At 34.8% G+C, this 22669-nt stretch overlaps 1 protein-coding gene across 2 annotated transcripts in view; it reads left to right on the top strand.

Annotated features, from left to right (window-relative positions):
* LOC118499149 (killer cell lectin-like receptor subfamily F member 2) overlaps positions 1–21193 on the top strand; it is a 33217-nt gene extending 12024 nt beyond the window's left edge. Inside the window, exons 2-7 of one of the 2 annotated variants that reach the window (XM_036019364.1) lie at positions 3089–3180; positions 4075–4173; positions 13000–13131; positions 17129–17283; positions 17945–18057; positions 20444–21193. In XM_036019364.1, the coding sequence (XP_035875257.1) occupies positions 3089–3180; positions 4075–4173; positions 13000–13131; positions 17129–17283; positions 17945–18057; positions 20444–20576 (724 nt within the window). In that variant the 3' untranslated portion in view covers positions 20577–21193. Of the gene's footprint in view, positions 1–3006; positions 3181–4074; positions 4174–12999; positions 13132–17128; positions 17284–17944; positions 18058–20443 lie in introns of those variants that run through there. The other variant, XM_036019363.1, reaches the window with a different exon arrangement.
* Positions 21194–22669: the final 1476 nt, after the last annotated feature.

Below are 22669 nucleotides of genomic sequence, written 5' to 3'. Positions count from 1 at the left end.
TATTCTGGAATTTATGTATATATGCTAGAATATATATGTGCTATTCTAGCATATATATGTATACATATATATGCATATATGTATGTATATATATACATACATACATACACACACAGAAATGGTGCTGAAATCATTGAAAGTCTATATGTCAAAAAAGAAAAAAAGAACCTTGACACACATAAGCTTTACACTTTCAACAAAAAGTAATTAAAAAACAATCATAGAACAAAATGTAAAAGCAATACTCTAAAGCTTCTAGAAAAAAATAGAAGTATATCCGCATAACCTTGATTTGGTGAAGAATTTGTTTATTCAACACCAAAAGTACTATCCATAAAGTAAAATAAGTTAGACTTTATTTAAATGGAAAACTTTTACTCTAATACACTTTTATTTTTTTATTTTATTTTTTTTATTTTACTTTCTTTTTTTAAAGATTTTATTTATTTATTTTTAGAGAGGGAAGGGAGGGGGAGAGAGAGAGAGAGAGAGGGAGAGAAATATCAATATGCGGTTGCTGGGGGTCATGGCCTGCAACCCAGGCATGTACCCTGACTGGGAATCGAACCTGCGACACTTTGGTTCACAGCCGGTGCTCAATCCATTGAGCTACGCCAACCAGGGTTATAAAAACACTTTTAAAAGAATAAAAACATAAGCCAAAGACTAGTAAAAAGTATTTGCAAAACACATGTCTGATAGAAGGACTTGTATTCAAAATATACTAAGAACTCAATGCTTAACAATAAGAAAACAAAGAAGTGAACAGAAAATTTGGCAAAAGATCTTAAAATATGCTGTTTTAAAGAAAATATACAGATGGACATTTAGCACATGAAAAGGTACCCAATATTACCTGCCATAGGGAAATGAAAATTAAAACATGGAACTGCAATTAGACACCTATTAGAATGCCAAAATGTAAAAACAAAAAAATCTGAGAATACTGATTGCTGGTGAGGTTGGGGAGTGACAAGAACCCTAAGTTATTGTTGATGGAAATGCAAAATGATACAGCTACTTCGAAAGGCAGTTTGCAGTTTCTTACAAAACTAAACATAGTCTACCATATAATCCAGCAACTACCCTCTTATTTACCTGATTTTAAAACTTCCATGCATGCAAAAGCCTGCCCATGAACATTTAGAGTAGAATGATTCATAATTTACTCAGCTGGAAGCAGCCAAGATGTCCTTCAATAGATGAATAAATGAGAAAACTGTAGTATATATACAGGATGGAAACAACAGAAAAAGGAATAATCTATAAATCTTAAATGCATACTTCATATTGTAAAAAACAGCCTGAAAAGACTTCTGTATACTTTCATTTACATGACATCTGGATGAAGCAAAAATGTAGAGAAGATTTGGGAGTAGGGTTGAAAAGTGACCCAAAGTGGATTTTATTAGGGGAGTGAACCTATTCTGTACAATACTGTAATGGTGGATTCATGACGTTAAGCTGGGAACTTCCAGAGCTCAGAGCTTTATGGTAGAAAGACTGAACCTTAACGTATGCAAATAATTTTGGAAGCTGTGAGCCCCAGGTGTGGAATAAAAAACTTCCAGAAGAATCTGAACATATAGTAAATGTATGAAACAGCCTCACTGAAGCGTGTGGGGGTAAAGTTTGCTGATCCTAAGCAACCTTAGAAATGAGAAGTCTTAACTTGTAGGACTAATGACAAAAGAAGTATACATAAACACTGTAATTGATAAAGTAATTCTCTACAAGGTATGGATGGGAAAACAATTCTGAGCCACTAAATATGTATACTGGAAATGAACGATTAAGCAAATGAATAGTGATGGTAGTAGATTTGTTTCTCCCTCTTGGTATGGGGGGTCATGCACATGCAAGGAGGAGGCTAGCATGATCCTTGTTGTAATGTACAGGCGTGAGCAAAAGTAGGTTTATGGTTGTCCTTTTGGAAAAAGCCTTGCAGGTTAAATGAACAGCCATCATCACCCAAAAGATATATCATACGTACTCACAACTGTAAACCTTTTGCCCATCTCTGTATTAGAGTTGGAGACATTAATATGAACTCATTGATCCAACTGAAGGCATTTCCAATGGCTAGAGTTGGAACAATGTGAGCAATATAATAAATAAAAGAGTATTGAATTGTAACTTGAAATGTAAAATAAATATGAATGAGTTTTTAGTGATGTAAATGATTGAATAAATAAATGAGAGAATAGAAATATGCCCTCAAAAGAATTTTAAATAATTATATAGATACTCTGACTTCAAAGAGGTGGAGCATAACTCTCACCTTCTTAAGTGTGGGCTGCACATCTTGGCTTTCTACCAAAGAATACAATATAGAAATTGGGACAGGAGTAACTTTACAGTTGATAAACTTGACGAACACTACCATAGCCAAGTGACTGAAGTTAACAACAGATAAGCAGTGATAAGCCATGTTGATAGTATGTACCCTTCATAAGATGTGATAAAAATGGCAATTTATCTTTGTAGCCTTTCTTTGAAAGCTTATAACCTGTGTAATGATGAGAAAAACATTAGACTACCTTACCATAATTTGAGAACGGTATACAAAATATCTGACTAACATTCCTCAAAAATTTCAAAAATCATCCAAAAATAAGAAAAAAGTAAGAAACTGTCACAGCCAAGATTTCCCCAACAAGACTTGAGGACTATTACATAAAAAGAATGGAATTTTTGACTAGAAAAAGCATGAGGTAAAAACTAAGAAAAAGGTATTAGTTAAAAAGTGAATAAGAATTGAATAGACTTTAATTAATATTAAGCTAACAATGTTGATTTATTAATTTTGACAAATGTACCATACTAATATAACATAATAATAAGGGTGTTGGGTATGTGGAAACTCTCTATGTTATCTTCACAATTTTTCTATAAATCAAAACTATGCTAACAGAAAACGTTTATTTAGAGAATGAGAGATCCTTCACTCTTTAACCATATCCTTTGTGGTTTTATAGCTAGCTTTAGGGTTTGTGTCAGTGCCACAGTTCTTACACACAAGCGCTGCTTTTGATTAAGTGATGTCGCTCTTTCCATCAAATTCAAATATGGATTATTCTATTTATAGGACATTTGGACTAGAGGAAAGTACAGAGAGACCCACGACTCAGAAGCCAAAGAAACATCCCAGTCGTTGCAAACACAAGTGGATGTGCAAAGGTAAGAATCTATCATCTTTCATTAGACCACAGATTATAAAGCTAGGATTATTTATGGGTCTTTGAATCCTAGGTTTTTAATGACAGAGCTTTTAAGAATTTGAACTAAAGTCTATTTTTCAAAAAACTTATTATCTTATTTTGAAATAACATGCTTATGCAGATGTCTATGCACCAGGTTATGTGGTTTCCTATCTCTGTAGCCCTCACATCTAGCACAGTTCCTGGCATGTAGTTATAAGTTTATAGGCTCTATTAAACAAAATGTAATAGATAAAATTTTACTTAACTTGTGTTGAAGATTGTAAAGGTGTTATAATGATTGTTTTATTGAAGCGAAGTACATAATTGTAAAGATTAGCATTTGAGTTTGTTTCATGAGTCGGCATTAAATACAACGTCATTTCGAACAATGTTTGGGAAGATGGCTACAATATTCAATCTTGCTTATGTTTCTCCATTAGACACTTGTTTTTACTGTTATTCAATTCTTTTAGTACAACTTATGTTTCATCTTCTTGGGCTTCAATCACACTGAATATTATCTGTATAATTTAGTAAAAATGTAAATGAAGGTGAAGTGACAAATTTTAGCTGAAATGTTTTGACTAACCAATTGATCAGTTTATATGGACACATTTGTTGGATAAATGGTAGTTTTGGAACAGAAGTGTTTACATAAGAAGGACATTTAATTAAATAAAACATTGACCCTTACTTTAAAATCAATAAATCTCTTTAATGATAATTAAGTATATGTTCACGTCAAGGTAATTTAAACAGAGATTGTAGATTTCTTCCCCCATCATCAGGCAATGAACTTACATTTCTATGACACATTTTCACTTTCATTTTAAATACCTAAATATTTCAGAGAGAAAAATTATCATTACAGATTACCCTGAGTGTCCAAAGTGGCATCGGACTGCTCTGAGACTGGTCAGCATTGCACTGGTTATACTTGTTGCTGCAGTGATAGGACTAACTATTTGGGGTAAGTAAGTTAAAAGTTATCTCTAAGTATATAGATGAACATATTTCCTTTGGAGTTTACCTTTATTTCTCTCATGTTGTCAGATAATTTTTCACATTTGCCTGATGATTTCTTTCATTGTTATTTCAATTATACTGGTAGTAAATGACACAACTGATGATTTCATTAATAATTAGTAGATTTTCCCTATAGAAAGGAGGCAATAAACTATTTATAAAGCCTATCATGCTCATAACTTTAATTATTTGGTAAATAGCATGGGCTTGGCAGTCACAATTGTATGAAATGAAGTTTTAAATCTTGGTAAAATTACTTAGCTTAATGAAAGCTGACTTGGCCCTTTTAATAAAATCTTTGATTTCAAAAGTGACTACATATTTTGAAGTTTTGACAAAATTTATCAGATGCTTGAAAATTGAAGGCCAAGTAAAGTTAAAGACTTATTCTTACAAAGGTCATTCTTAGAGCACCCAGTGCTAGTGATAAAAAAGACTGTGCATGGGGTCTCACAGCACACCTACTACACAAAGTCACCTACCATAGCTGGGCGTCATAGCATATCAACCTGACACATAGAAACAAATGCAAAGAGGCAGCCAAAGTGGGGAGACAAAGAAACATGTCCAAATGAAAGAAACAGAGAAGTCCTCAGAAAAAGAGCTAAATGGAGGCAAGCAATTTACTGGACATAGAGTTAAAAAGAATGGATATAAGGATTCTCAGAGAACTTAGTGAGAACCAAAAGCAGAAGATTGATTCAGCAAGTTGGAAAATAAGGTGGGAAAAAACACCAATCAGAGCAGCAAAAGAAAAAATAATTTTAAAAAGTGAGAATAGTTTAAGGGATATTTTGGACAACATGAAGTGAACCAACATTCACATCTTAATGGTACCAGAAGGAGAAGATTGTGAAGCAAGGGATTGAGAACCTATTTGAAAAAACAATGACCAAAAACTTCTGTAACTTGATGAAGGATGACACACAAGCCCTGGAAGCACAAAGAGTTCCAAACAGGATAAACCAAAAAAGGCCTACACAAAGATACATCATACTTAAAACAGTTAAGGTTAAAGACAAAGAGAAAATCTTAAAAGCCACAAGAGGAAGACAGTTAGTTACCTACAAGGGAGCTCTCATAAGATTGTCATCTGATTTCCCAACAGAAGCATTCAGACCAGAGGGATTGGCCAGAAATATTTAAAGTGATGAAAAAAGCAAGGACCTACAATTAAGATATCTTTACTCAGCATGGATATCATTTAAAATTGAAGGACAAGTAAAGAGCTGCCCAGACCAAAAGAAAAAAAAAAGCTAAAGGAGTTTATTATCACTAAACCAGTATTACAAAAATATTAAGGGGTCTCTTTTGAGAAGAATAAGAAAAAAACAGAAACATACTTAAAAGAATAAAATGACAATAAATACATACATATCAGTAATTACTTTAAATGTAAATGGCTTAAATGCTACAACCAGGAGACACAGGGTAGCTAAATGGATAAGAATCAGGCCTGTTTGTTTACATGCAGTCTACAAGAAACTCACCTCAGAATGAAAGATACACACAGATTAAAAGTAAAGGGATGGAAAAAGATATTTCATGCAAATGGAAATGAAAAAGAAAAGATGGAGAGGTAATTATATCTCACAAAGTACTCTTTAAAACAAATGTTATAGCAAGAGACAAGGAAGGATACTGCGTAATGGTAAAGGGAGCAGTCCAACAAGAGGATATAATCCTTGTAAACATGTATGCATCTTATGTACAAGCACCTAAACATATAAAGCAAATATTGATGGGAATAAAAGGAGAGATTGGCAGTAATACAGTTATAGTAGGGGATTTTAACACTTCATTGGCACCAATGGATACAGCTTCCAGACAAAAAAGTCAACAAAGAAAGAATGACCTTAAATGACACACTAGATCAGATGGATGTAACTGATATCTTCAGAGCATTTTACCTGAAGCAGCACAACATACATTCTTTTCAAGTGCACATGCAATATTTTCTAGAATAGACCATGCATTAAGACACAAAACAAATCTCAATAAATTTAAGAAGATCAGATTAAATTAACCAGCTTCTCTGACCATAATAATATAAAATTTGAAGTGAATCACAAGAAAAAAAAATGAAAACCATGCAAAAAATTAAAGCTAAATAACTTGGTAGTAATCAATGAATGGGTTAACAATCATATCAAAGAAGAAATCAAAAGACGCCTTGAAAAAATTAAAATGAGAACACAACCACCAAACTCTATGGGACTCAACAAAAGCAGTCCTAAGAAAAATACATAACATTAGAGGCCTACTTTAAGAAATAAGAAATACCTCAAATAAACAATCTATACTTCAAGGAACAAGAAAAAGAACAACAAACAGAGCTCAAAGTAAGTAGAAGAAAGGAAATAATAAAGATCAGAGAAGAAATAAATGAACTAGAGTCTAAAAAGCAATACAAAATAACAATTAAACCAGAGCTAGTTCTTTGAAAAGATAAACTAGATAGAAAAATCTTTAACCAGACTTGCCAAGAAAAAAAGGGAGGACCTAAATAAGTAAAATCAGAAAAGAAAGGGAAAAAGTAATAATTTACTACACAGAAATACAACAGATTGTAAGAAAATATTACCAACAACTATATGACAACAAGTTGGACAATCTGGATGAAATAGATACATTTCTAAAAACATACAATTGTCAAAAACTGAATTAAGAGTAATAAAACAATCTGAATGGATAGATTATGAATAGTGAAATTGAAGCAGTAGAAAGCAAACAAACAAGCAAAAACTTCCAACAAACAAAAGTGCTCCACTGGGTGGCTTCACAGAAGAATTTTACCAAGCATTCAAAAAAGAAAACTATTAACAAGAGGAGAGAGGGGAGGGAATTTCAGGGGAATTTCAGGGGAAAAGGGGAAGGGTATACAGGAACAAGTATAAATATACATGGACAAAAACTAGGAGGGGTGAAAATGGGAGGAAGTGGGGAGGAATGGGTGGGTAGGCTGGGATGGGAGTAAAGGACAGAAAACTGTACTTGAACAATGATTAAAATAAAATAAAAACCCCCACTATTTTTCTCAAATCCTTCCAAAAACTGTAAGAAGAGAAAAGACTCCCAGCTCATTTTATGAAGCCAACATTACTAAAATTCCAAAACCAGATAAAAAACTACAAAGAAAGAAAATTATAGGCCAATAACCTTGATGAACATAAATGCTAAAATTCTCAACATATTAGCAAACCAGATCCAGCAATACATTATAAACATCGTATACTACAATCAAGTAGGATTTATTCCTAGAATACAAGGTTGGTACAATATATGCAAATCAATAAATGTGAAACACCACATAAACAAAATGAAGAATAAAAATTACATGATCACATCAATAGATGCAGAAAAAGCATTTGATAAAATCCAGCATCCATTTATGATAAAAATTCTCAGTAAAGTGGGACTAGAGGAAACATACCCCAACAAATAAATGCCATATATAACAAACCCACAGCTAACCTCATAGTCAATGGGCAAAAACTAAAATCATTTCCATTAAAGATCAGAAACAAGACTAGAATGTCAGCTTATACTGCTCTTACTCAACATAGTCCTGGAAGCCTTAGCCACAGCAATCAGACAACAAGAAGAAATAAGAGTCATCAAAATTGCAAGGGAAGAAGTAAAGCTGTCATTATTTGCAGATGACATGATACTGTATATAGAGAGTCCTAAAGATTCCACTTGAACTGCAATCTACTTGAACTGATAAATGAACTGAGTAAAGAAGTAGGATACAAAAAATATGCAGAAATGAATTGCATTTCTCTATACCAATAATGAACTATCTGAAACAAAAACTAAGAAAACAATCCCACTTATGATTGCATTAAAACATGCTTAGGAATAAATTTAACCAAGGATGTAAAAAACCTGTACTGGGAAATTATAAGACATTGAAGAATAAAGTTAGAGAAAATACAAATAGGTGAAAGCATATACGGTGTTCATTAATAGAAGAATTAATGTCATTAAAATGTCTATACTACCCAAAGCAATGTATAGATTCAACACAATTTTTATCAAGATACTAAATGGCCTATTTCACAGAACTAGAACAAATATTCCAAAAAATCATACAGAATCACAAAAGACCTAGAATAGTCTCAGCAATCTTGAGAAAGAAGGAAAAAGTTGGAGGAATCATGCTATCTTAAATAAAAGTGTATTACAAGACCACAGTAATCAAAACAGCACGGTACTGGCATAACAACAGACATATAGATCAATGGAACAGAATAGAGAGCCCAGAAATAAACCCATGTCTCTATGGTCAAATAATATTTGTCAAAGAGGGCAGTAGCATAAAATGGAGTAAAAATAGCATCTTAAACAAATGGTGTTGGGAGATCTGGACAGCTACAGGCAAAACAATGAAACTCCATCACTAACTTATACCATAACAACAACAACAAAAAACCTCAAGATGGATAAAAGACTTTGGTGTAAATGATGACACCATAAAAGTCTTAGAGGACAACCTAGGCTGGAAAATCTCAGATATTCCATGCAGCAATTTTTTCACCGATATGTCCCCTAGAGCAAGGGACATAAAGGAAAGAATAAACAAATGGGATTTCATTAAATTAAAATGCTTCTGTACAGCTAGAGAAAACATTGGCAAAATGAAAAGGGAACTAACCATATGGGAAAATATATTTACCAATGATACCTCGGACAAGGGTTTGATCTCCAAAATATGTAAAGAACTCATGTGAATTCACACCAGGAAGACAAACAATCCAATTAAAAAATAGGCAAAAGACCAAAACAGATGTTTCCCAAAGGAGGACATATGGAAGGTCCAGAGACATATGAAAGGACATTCAGCATCACTAGCCATCAGAGAGATGCAAATTAAAACCACAATGAGATAGCACTTCCTACTGGTCAGAACGGCCATCATAAACAAATCAATAAACAAGTATGGGAGAGGATGTGGAGGAAAGGGAACCCTTAGTGCACTGTTGGTGGGAATGCAGACTGGTGCAGCCACTGTGGAAAATAGTATGAAATTTACTTAAAAAAATAAAAATGGAACCATTTTTTGTCCCGGTGATTCCACTGCTGGGATTATATCCTAAGGTTCCTGAAATACCAGTTCCAAATAATCTATGCACCCCAATGTTCACAGCAGCATTATTTACAATAGTCAAGTGCTGGAAACAGCCTAAGTGCCCATCAGTAAATGAATGGATCAAAAAACAGTGGTAGAGTTACATGATAGAATATTACACAGCAGAAAAGAAGAAGGAACTCCTATCCTTCATGACAGCATGGATGGAACTGGAGAGCATTATGCTAAGTGAAATAATACAGGTGGTGAAAGACAAATACCATATGATCTCACCTGTAAGTGGAGTCTAACCAACAAAACAAACAAGCAAGCAAAATACAACCAAAGACATGGAAATAAAGAACACATGGACAGTAACCAGAGGGGAGGGGGGTAATGGGGCTTAGAAGGGGAAGGGTGGTCAAGGAACATGTATAAAGGACCCATGGAAAAAGACAATGAGAGTAGGGGAGGATTGAATGTGGGAGGTGGGGGTAGGTAGGGTGGGAGAGAGTAATAGGGGGAATGAAGACAACTGTAATTGCACAACAATAAAAAATTATAAAATAATAGTGTCTAATATATTAACATAAAATAAAATGAAATCACAATAAGATATCACCAAGGAACAAATGTTGGGGAGGATGTGGAGAAAAGGGAACCTTCAAGCACTGTTGGTGGGCATGTGGATTGGTGCAGGCACTGGGGAAAAGAGTATGGAGTTACTCAAAAAAATTAAAAATAAAACTGCCTTAGGACCCAGTGATCCCACTTCTGGAAATATATCCAAAGAAATGCAAAACACTACTTATGCACCCATATACAGAATATATGCACCCTTATGTTCATTGCATTGTTATTTACAACAGCCAAGATTTAGAAGCAGTCCAAGTGTTTATCAGTGAATGAGTGGATAAAAAAGCTGTGGTACATACACAAAAAGGAATACTACTCGCTGTGAAAAAAAGGAAACCTTAACTTTTGTGACAGCATGAATGGACCTGGAGAGCACTATGCTAAGTGAAATAAGCCAGTCAGTGAAAAAGAAATACCATGCAATCTCACTTATATGTGGAATCTGAAGAACAATGCAAACTAACAAACAAAATGGAAACATCCTCATAGATAACACAGAACAGACTGAAAGCTGTCAGATGGGAGTGGACAGCAGGGCTGTGTAAAGAAGATGAAGGGAATTGAGCAACAGTGTGGTGATTATCAGAAGGAAAGGGAAGTGGGAGTCGTAGAAGAGGGTTACAGGGGAATAAATGGTGGTGGGAGGAGATTTGACTTGGGACGGTGGACACACAGTGCAATATACAGATGGTGTATTACAGAATTCTATATCCGAAACCTATATAATTTTATTAGTCAATGTTACTGCAATAAATTCAATAAAAAGATCTGTTTCTAAAATGAGCTCTAGTTCAATAAGCCCTATAGATAATTACATCTGTTATTGATTCTATTTGTTGTGAGCTTCTACATGTTAGGATATAGGAAAAATATTTTATACACATTATCTTTTAGCCTTAGAACAACTCTAAGAGTGTTAAGCATTTCCCCCTTTCATACATGACAAAACTAGAAACAGAGAGCTTTCATAAGTAGTTCAAGATCACAAAGAATTCTAACTTACACTAATAAGCAGATGCAATTTTTTAAATATATTTTCTTGATTATGCTATTACAGTCGTCCCATTTCCCCCCTTCACTCCCCTCCACCCTGTACACCCTCTCCCACCCACTTCCCCCCCTTTAGTTCATGTCCATGTGTCATACTTATAAGTTCGTCAGCTTCTACATTTCTCATACTATTCTTACCCTCCCCTATTTCCTACCTACAATCTATGCTACTTATTCTCCATACCTTTTCCCCCTCTCTCCTCCTCCCACTCCCCTGTTGATAACCCTCCATGTGATCTCCATTTCTGTGGTTCTGTTCCTATGCTACTTGTTTGCTTTGTTTTTGTTTTAGTTGTGGTTGTTAATAATTGTGAGTTTGCTGTCCTTTTACTATACATTTTTTAAAATCTTCTTTTCTTAGATAAATCCCTTTAACATTTCCTAAAATAAGGGCTTGGTGATGATGAACTCCTTTAACTTGACCTTATCTGAGAAACACTTTATCTCTCCTTCCATTCTAAATGAAAGCTTTGCTGGATAGAGTCATCTGGGATATAGGTCCTCGTCTTTCATGACTTGGAATACTTCTTTCCAGCCTCTTCTTGCCTGTAAGGGCTCTTTTGAGAAATCAGCTGACAGTCTGATGGGAACTCCTTTGTAGGTTACTGTCCCCTTATCTCTTGCTGCTTCTAGGATTCTCTCCTTCATTTTTACCTTGGCTAATGTAATTATGATGTGCCTTGGTGTGTTCCTTCTTGGGTCCACCTTCTTTGGGACTCTCTGAGCTTCCTGGACTTCCTGGAAGTCTATTTCCTTTGCCAGAATGGGGAAGTTCTCCTTTATTATTTGTTCAAATATGTGTTCAATATGTTGCTTTTCCTCTTCCCCTTCTGGTACCCATATAATTTGGATGTTGGAACATTTAAAGATGTCCTGGAGGTTCCTAAGCTTCTCCTCATTTCTTTTTTGAATTCTTCTTTCTCCATTCTTTCCTGTTTGGTTGTTTCTTTCTTCCTTCTGGTCCACTCTATTGTTTTGAGTACCAGTTTCCTTCCTATCACTGTTGGTTCCCTGTGCATTTTCCTCCATTTCTTTTATGGTAACCTGCATTTTGTCATCTAATTTTTGACCAAAATCAACCAATTCTGTGAGCTTCCTGATCATCAGTGTTTTGAACTGTGCATCTGATAGGTTAGTTATCTCTTGGTCACTCAAAAGGATGAGTTCTGGGGCACTGATTTGTGCTTCTGTTTGAGCTCTCTCTCTCTTTTTTTTTTTTGGTCTGGTTGCTCCTGTTATGGTGAGAGGCAGAGCCTTAGGTGTTCACCAGGACTGGGCACCCCAGTCGCTAGATTGTGACGTTGTATGTGAGGGCGGGGTGGAGAGGGAACAATGGTGGTAGCTCTGTTCTCTGTGGGATCTCAGTCCCTTCCCTGGGATCCTTGGTTGCGTGCTCTGCCCTGCTCCACAATCGCAGCATCACTGGGTCTGCCAGAGGCTGCTTGCGTGCTCAGGGTCCACCCACTACGATCTTGCATGCCCTGGAGGCCTTACGTGCTCCCAGTTGCCTTACGCGCCCAATTCTCCCTGTTCTCCGCACCGCGACCCTGCGCCCAGCTGCTTGTCTCTGCCCCTCCTACCGGTCTGGATAAACGGGTCTATTTCAACTTCTTGGCTGTCTGACTTCCATTCAGGTAAATTTTCTGTCAGTTCTGGGTGTTATTCTAGCTCTAAATTGTTGTTGTTCCAATCTCGGTTGTGCGTGGAAGTATGGTGCATCCACCTATGCCTCCATCTTGCCGGAAGTCCAGCAGATGCAATTCTAAATATATTTTAATTTTACTTAGATAATTTGTTTTATTGTTTGTTTCTAATTACTCTTTTGCAAGTGGAAATCTATGTCTAAATTTTCTGTGGTTTGTCAAATTAGAAGGTGGAAATGTTAATAAACAGGCTTCCCTTCAACCAGCAGTGTGCATTCACTTGCAATTTCATTCTAATAGATAATTAAAAAGCAAAGTCTTATAAATCGCAGAAATCTAATTAGCGTTACTCCTTTTCTTTATTTCTTAGTAAGTAAGCTACACTTACGTTCCTTCAGTGATAACCACTGCATGAAGATGTTTGATAGTGATAATGAAACCAGAGCTTGCGATTGTATGAATATTCTTCCCAGGAAACAGCCCGGAGATACAAACTCCCCAAGTAAGTGATTTTGTATTGTTCTACTGTAGTGGAGCAAAAACTTTCCTTCTACCCTCTCTAAAGTTTAGTACCTGGGGGACGATGAATTAAACTGACAGAAAAACAATTAATAGGAGAAAAATGTTTATTTACTTGCATACCAGAACTAACAAAAGAAGTAGTTAGTTCAACATTCTTGAAGTTAAAGGTTTATATGCCTAACTTAGTTTAGGTAAGAAATAACTTCCATGGGGGAATCATTTTTTTTTTTTTTTTTTGGAAAGTCAAGTTTCTTTTAGAACAAACTGGAGAAAGAAAGTTTATCATGGTGTCTGTTCATGCAGGTGGAAGTAGCCTTTCCATTTTCTTCATGGACATAATATTTCCCCCACAGGGGGACTTCTGGTGGGTTTCCTCTCAGTATTTTTCCTGTGAATAAATCACCCCAAAGACAAAATCTGTGGCAGCCTCATTTCTCAGAATTTTCTGCATTTAGTCAGGTAAAAGTGGCTCTATAGAACACTTCTTAAATCTCAAATATTTTCAGCTTAAAATAATTCTTAAATGAAAATGAAATAATTTTTTCTGGTGTATTCAGACCCCTTTCAGTATTTTGGAGACAATTTTTTTATTTCACTTCTTCACCTCCAATCCTGCTTCCTGTTAATCTGTTCAGGTTCACTGCTTAGACTATGCTTACTGCTGATTTGCTTACCTAACCACGGCTAAAACTGTTCTCAAATACCACTGTTTCCAAGAGCCAATTGGTTGCTACTTCAAGTTTTGTAATTCCCTTGCTAGATAACAAACCTATTGCTGGCTCTCTCTTTCCATTTTTCAAAATTTAATTTATTTATTTGACTTTATATACTTATTAGGCATATATAAAATACTTGGTTTACTGACAAGACAGCAAGAAATTTAGAAAAATTTTCTGCCTTTAAGAATCTCATGACCAGTGTGTGAGATTATAAAGATAGAGTCAAATTGTACTGCCATAGGCAGTTTAAACTGATGAAATCTTTCCTAACAGAAGTCTAGAGTAGCCTTCTACATGAGGCATTAGGATCTCTAAAGGCAAGGTGAGTTCAGGAAGTGAAGTATGGGCTATTGATGATATGATAATAATTACTTTATGACACTTGATGAGTATAGAGTCATATTCCTGGAATATGTATTTGGTGGAAAGTAGTCTAGATAACATCATATTAAATCAAACTCACAAATACATTGAGGGTTAGAATGTAATAGCTGCATGAAAATTTAAAATGCAATCAGTTTTTCACAAAATTATGCTAGGAACTTAAGGGATAAATTCATTGTCCTTTATCCTTGGAGATGATTTGGTGGGAAACTGTGAGGTGCTTTGGCCTACAGTAGTGTTGTTGGTGTGATTGTCCTCTGCTCTGCTACTCAAATATATGCTAGTGTTTTAAGCTTTTATCCATTAGATGCCACTTCTATATGATAGTGATTACTGATTTTGTACTTACCACTTGTTTCAATATGCGATTAAGATGTCAATTAAATTTTAAAATTATAATGTCAAATGATCAAGTTGTAATGCATTTGAGGATCACAATGTCTCACAAAGAAAGGGGTTTTTAATTTACCAAAGTTCTGTAGATCTCTTCACTCTCCGTGCTGCAGCCATCAGCATCTTCCTAAAATGCAGATCAGCGGCCAGGGCGTTCCCGTAGTCAGAACTCTGCAGTGATTTTGTCTAGTCCTTAGAATAAAGTCTAAGCACTTTAACATATTCTACGATGCCCTCTGAGTCTTGGTTTCCTACAAAGCAGTCTAATTTTCACAATAGAAAGCTCTCCTTTGTCCTAGTCCCCAGCTAAACAAACCTCTATGAAGTAATATGAGGTAGTATACTCTCTCAAGTTTGTCATTATTCGTGCTGATCAAGTCCATCTCTTGAATACTTATTCTCTGTTTCATCTTCTTATCCTCTGAACCCTTCTAACATACACACACATACACACACAGTTCAGATTGGACGTGTTAATATAGTATGATAGAATCATGGTTGATGTTTTGTATTTCTTATATAATACGGAAGTTGAATGTAAAGTCACATATATTGGATATTTGTGGTTTTTACTCTCTAAACTGTCTCTTCACCATCTTTGCCTCCCTTTTTAAAAAAAATTAAGGTGCTCATTTTTTCTTATTTATAAGTGTTTATTGTAGAATAAATGTTAACATCTTCTCACAATTTACAATTAACTTTGAAGTGAAAAACCAACCTACCACAAACCATAAACTTTAGCACAGGTTAAATACAAAGAATTATACTAAAATATATTTCTAGTCCTTATGTTAAATTTGGTTAATTAATATATGTTTTCTCATTAAATATTGATGGCCATGGACTGACAGAATACAATATGAAAATATAACTGGTGTTTATGTTTTTGATTGCATTTTTCCCTTAAAACTTCATTCTTCAGCTCTTTAATAGGTCAATAAAGTACTTTCTTATACTGGTAATTCCCATACTCCTCCCCATACATTACTCTTCTAGGCTTCCCTCAACCACCAGGTGGTCTCCCTTTGATGGGAGTCCCAGTGCTATGGCACTCAAAAGTTATTTGTTGATCATTTTCATCATCTTACTTTTGGCATATCAATAATAGTTCCTTATACTCTAAATAAATATAATTTTCAATAGATTAATTTTTCTTTTTACTGTATTGACTGAAACTAAGGCTTCTTTATTGCTGTATGTGACCTTTAGGCAAATAAAAAGAAGAGTGGAATGAATAATTCATGTTTTATTGTAGACGCAAAATGCTACCATTGCAAAGGGCATACCACAGTCAACTTCTGAATAAGCATGAGAGCTCAGTGATTTATTTCCATCAATAATTTATGAGCTGAACTTCAGCAAAAATAAAGTTTTTCTCCAGCTTCGGTCTCAGGTGTACTGTTAGATATTTTTTCAGGTAAATGTAGATAAAGCCTAGTTTATTAATACACTATTTCAATGACCACTTTTTTGTCATTACCTATAAAATGAGATCCCCTGGAAAGAGAGTTATAAAGAATTAGGATACTTCAATGATTCAAAACAAAACTTAAAGTGTAATATTTTCTTGAAATAATCTAATTTCTCATACTGCTTCATAAAGAGCTCCCACAGTCTCTAGTGGGAAAAGCTAACTTTTATATAGAGAATCTTGTAGTTGCATTTTCATGTTGATCTCATTTAATATAAGCATATCAGATAAGTTTTTATACAGATTTGTGAATATTTTCAAAATGATAAATAATATTTAAGACATATAAAAATTTAAATAGAATACAATAAATACTTATGTACCTCCTATTTAGTTTAAAATATAAAAAGAATCATTAGTTCAGTTGAAACCTATGCATACTTATTTCTGATATAGATTTATTTTAATTATTTCAAGTTTTTCCTTTATACAGAGATAAGTCTGTTGGTCATTGAGGCATGTGGATACTGGGGTCATGTTGAAGAATTTGTTTTACAAAGTTGCTAATACCTGTGTTGTGAAATACATTCTTTTGCGGTATGAAAGAACTCTGAAAATGACTTTTTTTCACAGCAGTTTGCTTGTGATGCCTTTCAAGCTCTTCGTTTTATTTTAAATTTCCCTATTATTAGTTATGACTTTTAGTAAATCACTTAACTTTTAGTTTCCTAGTTTATACCTAAGCTTAACCTTAGTATCTTTATAAATGAGGAACATAGAGTTAATAATTTCATAGGTTTCCTAAGTTTCTTACAAGAAAAAAATTCATATATTCATGTGTACAAAATTATTTGACATGTAGTAATTACTCAATAAATAATAATAATAATAATAATTTACTGCATTTATTTCTTCTATAATTGGAGGGGGAGTTTATTTCTTAAAGATGGAATGAAATATTTACTTTGAAGGAAATAGTTTACAAAATTAGTGCAAAAATTGTTTTGCTTTTTTTTTTTGATGTTCAAACCTTGTTCTTATTCCTATTTCTATACATATTTTCATTTCAGGAAGCCCTAGATTAAACTTGTGCCCTAATGGTTGGGTTCAGGAAAAAGGGAAATGTTACAACTTTTTTTACACTTTTAAATCATGGATCAATAGCCAAAAATCTTGTTTAAAAATGAAATCACATCTTTTGATGATCCAAGACAAGGCTGAACTGGTAAGAGCTAATTTTTAGCCCTTTCAAAACTAGAAGGAATAGTTATATTTATAATCCAAGAATTATAGTACTAATAATTATTGCCACTTATTAAATTCCTTCTGTATAGCAGGAACTGTTATAAGCATATTATAAATGTTATATAATTTAGTGGTTCACAATAACCTTATGACATAGGTGGTATTTTCCCCATTTTCATAAGAAGAACCTGCAGAACTTGACAGGTTGTACAAACTTTTCTATGTCATTAAGTAAATGGCAAAACTAGGATACCCATGCCATCCTTTCACGTCATCTCTTGGTGAGAAAGATAGGAGCTCTCTCAGGTACTCATCAAAAGCATTACAGGTATTCAGAAATATCCTTAATATCTTGGGCAGGAAATGTAGGGCTCTTTCATTTCATTTGTGTGACGTGTCACCATAGGCATCAGTTTTCTACGAGACTGCACATTGGTAGACAAAGCAATCCGCGTATACTTTCTGCTCCTTTAGACAGGCTTAATCCTTCTTAATTTTTGCTTTACATCTTGTTTGTATCCTTCTTAAGATTTTCCTAATTAGGGAGATAAATATCAAAACCTTTTAAAGTCTGGAAAAAGCCAAAGGGTCTATTTTAGTAGCTATCACTCGGTTAAATTCCTCTGGAACCCCTTTTACAGGATTTCATACAAAACAATATACAAGATGGAATCTACTTTTGGATTGGATTAAATATTGCACATCCACAAAAGACTTGGACCTGGCTGGATGGAACCCCATTAAACCCACAGTTGTGAGTGTTTGACCTTTGAGTACCACTGGGGAAATATAAAATCTCAGCAGCCAATTGTTAGTGGGAGTCTCCTGAAACTCTAGATAGGCAATTGGCTCTCATAGTTTGTAGACATTGATCTCTGTTAATGTGTGTGTAGGGAATTTTCCTTAGAACAATGAAGGCTCCTAAGTTAATTTATTTTCATATTTGGATTTTTTAGTCTACCTATAATATTTGAGGTATAAATAGAAAATTATATTCAATAAAGTTATTCTAAACTTAAATTCTTACAAAATATTTCTTAAATTTCATAAAATAATCCTTATTTTGATTAACAGAAGGATTCTAATAAAGACATACTACAGAATAACCTCCATGCAAACTTGCTTAGAATTATTAATTTGTAATCTAGTTTTTTTAAAAAATTATTTTAGTATGAATGTTTTTTTTCTTCTTTCTTTCTTTCTTTCTTTCTTTATTTATTTTTAGAGAGGAAAGGGAGGGAGATAGAGAGAGAGAGAGAGAGAAACATCAATGTGTGCTTGCTGGGGGTTATGGCCTGCAACCCAGGAATGTACCCTGGCTGGGAATCAAACCTGGGACACTTTGGTTCCCAGCCCGCGCTCAATCCACTGAGCTACGTCAGCCAGGGCTTTGTAATCTAGCTTTTAAAATTAAGAATATTTTAGTTTTTTAGATCCCTTGTGTTTTATTTGTTTAGGACATAAAATGTCAGTTTAAACATCATGGAAAATCAGAATTAAAACAGGAATTTTCCTTTCATGTTAAGGGTGAAGGACTTGAGTATCTCCGTATGTATACATATAAGCAGATATTCTCTTGTTGAGGTGTCTATGTGAGTTTAAAAATTTAGAAGAGGAGAGGTTTTCTCCCATATTCTTCACTCTAACTTTTTCCCCCAAGAAAAGCTGGAGTTAATGTCACCAGCTTTTAACATGTGAAGTCTAGATGTACCAAAGAATATTCTTTCGTAGGATCTCTTGTAGATACAAGGCGACTCCTTATATACAAATAGTGAGGGAAGGTTTCTGGAATGAGTGACATTTGGGATTTAGGTCTGGATGATGAAAATGTCAATAGTTTGATATATTCTTTAGAAAACTGGTTTAATATTTTTGAAAACCATGTATACTTTTAGAAGTGTTATATGTCTAAATCTTAAAATAATAAATGTGATATTGTATACTATAGAATTGATTATCATTCAATTGTTATGAATATTCAAAAAGCTTGAATCAGGAATTTTGGGAGTAACAAAATGGATTTTTCTCCAAAAATGGCAGGATCGGCCTCAAATATGTTTGGGCTGCTTTACCACAGAATAGGTGGCTTATAAACAATAGAAATTATTTTTGTTGATGTTCGAATACAGCGTTCTTCATTTCCCCACCACCACTTTCCCCCACCCTACCCACGCCCATCTCCCACCCTCAATCCCACTTCCCCTTGGCTCTCTCCACGGGTCCCTCATACATGCTCATTTACTTCCCTTTCCCTTTTTTCCTATGTTATTTCCCTCTCCCCTCCCCTCTGGTTACTGTCAGTTGTCGTTGATTTCAATGTCTTTGGCTATATTTTGCTTGCCAGTTTGTTTTTAAACCATAGAAATTTATTTTTCACAGTTCTAGCTAGGGGGATTCCAAGGCTGAGGTGCCACCATGATCATGTTTTGATGAGGGCCCTCTTCCTGGCTTGTAGCTGGAGTCTTCTCCTCATATATTCAGTAGTGGAAGGGCCTAGGAATCACTCCAGGGTTTCTCTGATAAGGAACAAATCCTATTCATGAGGGGTTCACCCTCATGACTAATCACCCCCATAGCTCCACTCCTGATACTATCACATTGGACATTAGGATTTTAAAATATAAATTTGGGGTGAGGGGACACATACATTTAAACCATAGCACACAGCTTGAGAAACAGAACTTTGAATTCATCTTATGTATGATAAAGTGAAGAGTCTTCTTCCAAATTTTATAAAATATATTGGCATAGTCATTGTAGCCAGTGTATGTCCTCTTAAAGGCCCTACTTCCTATTACCATTATTTTTAGGAATTAAAACAGTTAGACTATAGCAGTCCCCTAAGGTCTTTATTTTTATATAATTACATGGCATTGGGAAACCAATGTTTCTTATTCACATTTTTGTTCCATGCAGTATTTCTAGTTACAAATGATCATTTTTGGTTAAAAAGCTATTTGGAGCAATGTCTTCATTAAATAAATTGGTTGTTTAATATACATTCTTTGTCTGAATATTACAATGCCTTAGATTTCCAGGTTGGAGAGTAGTATATTCTTACTAAGAAGAGAGAAAATGCATAAAATAGTCATCATTGTGTTTTCAGCAGTGCGAAGACACTGTCTCCTCTTCCTCTACAGATTTCAAGTCATGGGCGAGGCTGAAGACCATGCCTGCGCTTTGATAACAAAGAAGGGCATTTTTTCTGAAAAATGTCACACTCAAGGTTATTGGATTTGTCAAGACGTGATTTCTTCTTCTGGTGACCTCTAAACTGAGCACAGGTATTTCTCCCATTAACAAAAAATTTCACAAATATTCCTTATGCATTTAAGTAGAAACGCTTCATTTCTACAACAAATATATGGTAATACTGATGACAATGCTATAGATTTGTGTCACTATAAATCTAGGCAATCATCCTCAATAGATTCACATTATATTTTTATAGTCATCTCTCATTTGTGATAGTAGCTATCTCAGACAGAAACTATCCTTTTATTTCCACAATAATTCTCTCCATAAGCCTCTCAATCACCATTAACAGAGGAGCTTTTTGTGTGTGTGTGTGTGGTATATTTTTTAAAGAGAAGACATTAGATGATATATTCCTGCACTTTATACCATTGAGTTTACACATTTGTTTACATCTTACCACTTTTTCCTTTTCTTGTAACTCCAAAAAAAGTGGTATCCCTCTTTCTGTCTAAATCAAATCTCCAAGTCTGTAGCCAGGATTACATCTCTTATTTTTCTAGGAAATCCCTTCCTTGATCATCTCCTCTCTTACCCCTCTCTTCTTATATTTCCCTTTATACCAGCAACTAAACATTCAAGAGCAACAAGAAAAATTTCCCTCAACCACATGTGGCTTCTAGTTTCTGTCCATTTTTTTCCCACCTTGGGGAAAACATGAACATTGTTGGTGTTCCTCTTTTCCTCTTTCTATCTAAGAGTTCAAGTTCTTTTTTTTTAAATTGCTGTTCAAATACAGTTTTCTGCCTTTCTCCCCCACCCCTCCACACCATCCCAGCCTTCCCTGCCTCCTTCCTCCATTTCCACCCCCCCCCCTTGTTGTCCATATGTCCTTTATAATTGTTCCTGTAATCCCTTCACCCTTTCCCCCCATATCCCCTCTGATCACTGTCAGGCTGTTCTCAATTTCAGTGTCTTTGGCTTATTTTCAATTTCAATGTCTTTGGGCAATGTCTTTGCCCATTAGTAAATGAATGGATTAAAAAACTATGGTACATCTACACAATGGAATTCTATGCAGCAGAAAGAAAGGAGCTCCTGTACTTTGTGACAGCATGGATGGAACTGGATAACATTATGCTAAGTGAAATAAGGCAGGCAATGAAAAACAAATGCCATATGATCTCACTATTAATAGAAATCTAATCAACAAAACAAGCAAGCAAGCAAAGTATAGCTAAGACTTCAAGTTCTAAAATTTGGTTTCTAGTGTTGCATGTTCGATTCCCAGTCAGGGTACATGCCTGGGTTGCAGGCCATGACCCCCCAGTAACTGCACATTGGTGTTTCTCTCTCTCTCTCTCTTTCTCCCTCCCTTCCCCCTCTAAAAATAAATAAATAAAATCTTAAAAAAAGAGGAATGGGTTCCAATAGAGATATACCTGTTTAAAAAAATAAAATAAAATTTGGCTTTTGCTTTTCCTACTATTTCACCAAAGTGTTCTCATCGTCACCAATGACTTTCTTCTGGCTAATTACAAGGAGAACATTTTAGCTTTCATTTTAACTATCAAATTTACTCAATACTGACCTATCCTTCTAGAAATGTTTTCTAACTTCAGCATCTGTTACATGAAATGCTCTTGAACTGCTATCTACTTTTCCAGACATTCCTTCTTACTCTTTTCTGCAGTGTTTCTTTCCCCTTCCGATCTCTTAAATACCGTTGTTTCTCAGAGTTCTGTGTGGGTTCTCCATCATATAAAATTCTTGGCTAAAATTGTCCATTCTATAATTTTAATTGCCACTGATTTACTGATAATTCCCAAACACTTATTTCTAGCCTAAACCTTATTACAATGGCTTTCCCAGTGGGCATCTCTATTTGGACAGCTCAAGGCCTCTCAATCGTCACATGTTAAAAATTAAACTCACTAACTTAATGACAGGAACACGCCTATACTAGTCTAAGCCAGAGTCCTTAGAGTCAATCGTGACTTCTACTTGTCACCCTCACTATTCAAACACTAACTTAAGTCCTATCAATATTACTATATAAATATTTCTGGAATTCATTTACATATCTTCACACCTACCCTATTAACTTGATTACTGCATCAATCTTTTTGTTTGCTTCTAGTTTTGTCTGCCAAAGTCCATTCTTCATAGTG

Source organism: Phyllostomus discolor, chromosome 2 (assembly GCF_004126475.2).
Source record: "Phyllostomus discolor isolate MPI-MPIP mPhyDis1 chromosome 2, mPhyDis1.pri.v3, whole genome shotgun sequence".
NCBI classification, from domain to species: Eukaryota; Metazoa; Chordata; class Mammalia; order Chiroptera; family Phyllostomidae; genus Phyllostomus; species Phyllostomus discolor.
Note: the sequence above shows the minus strand (reverse complement) of the source record. Positions and strands in the feature narration are given on the sequence as shown.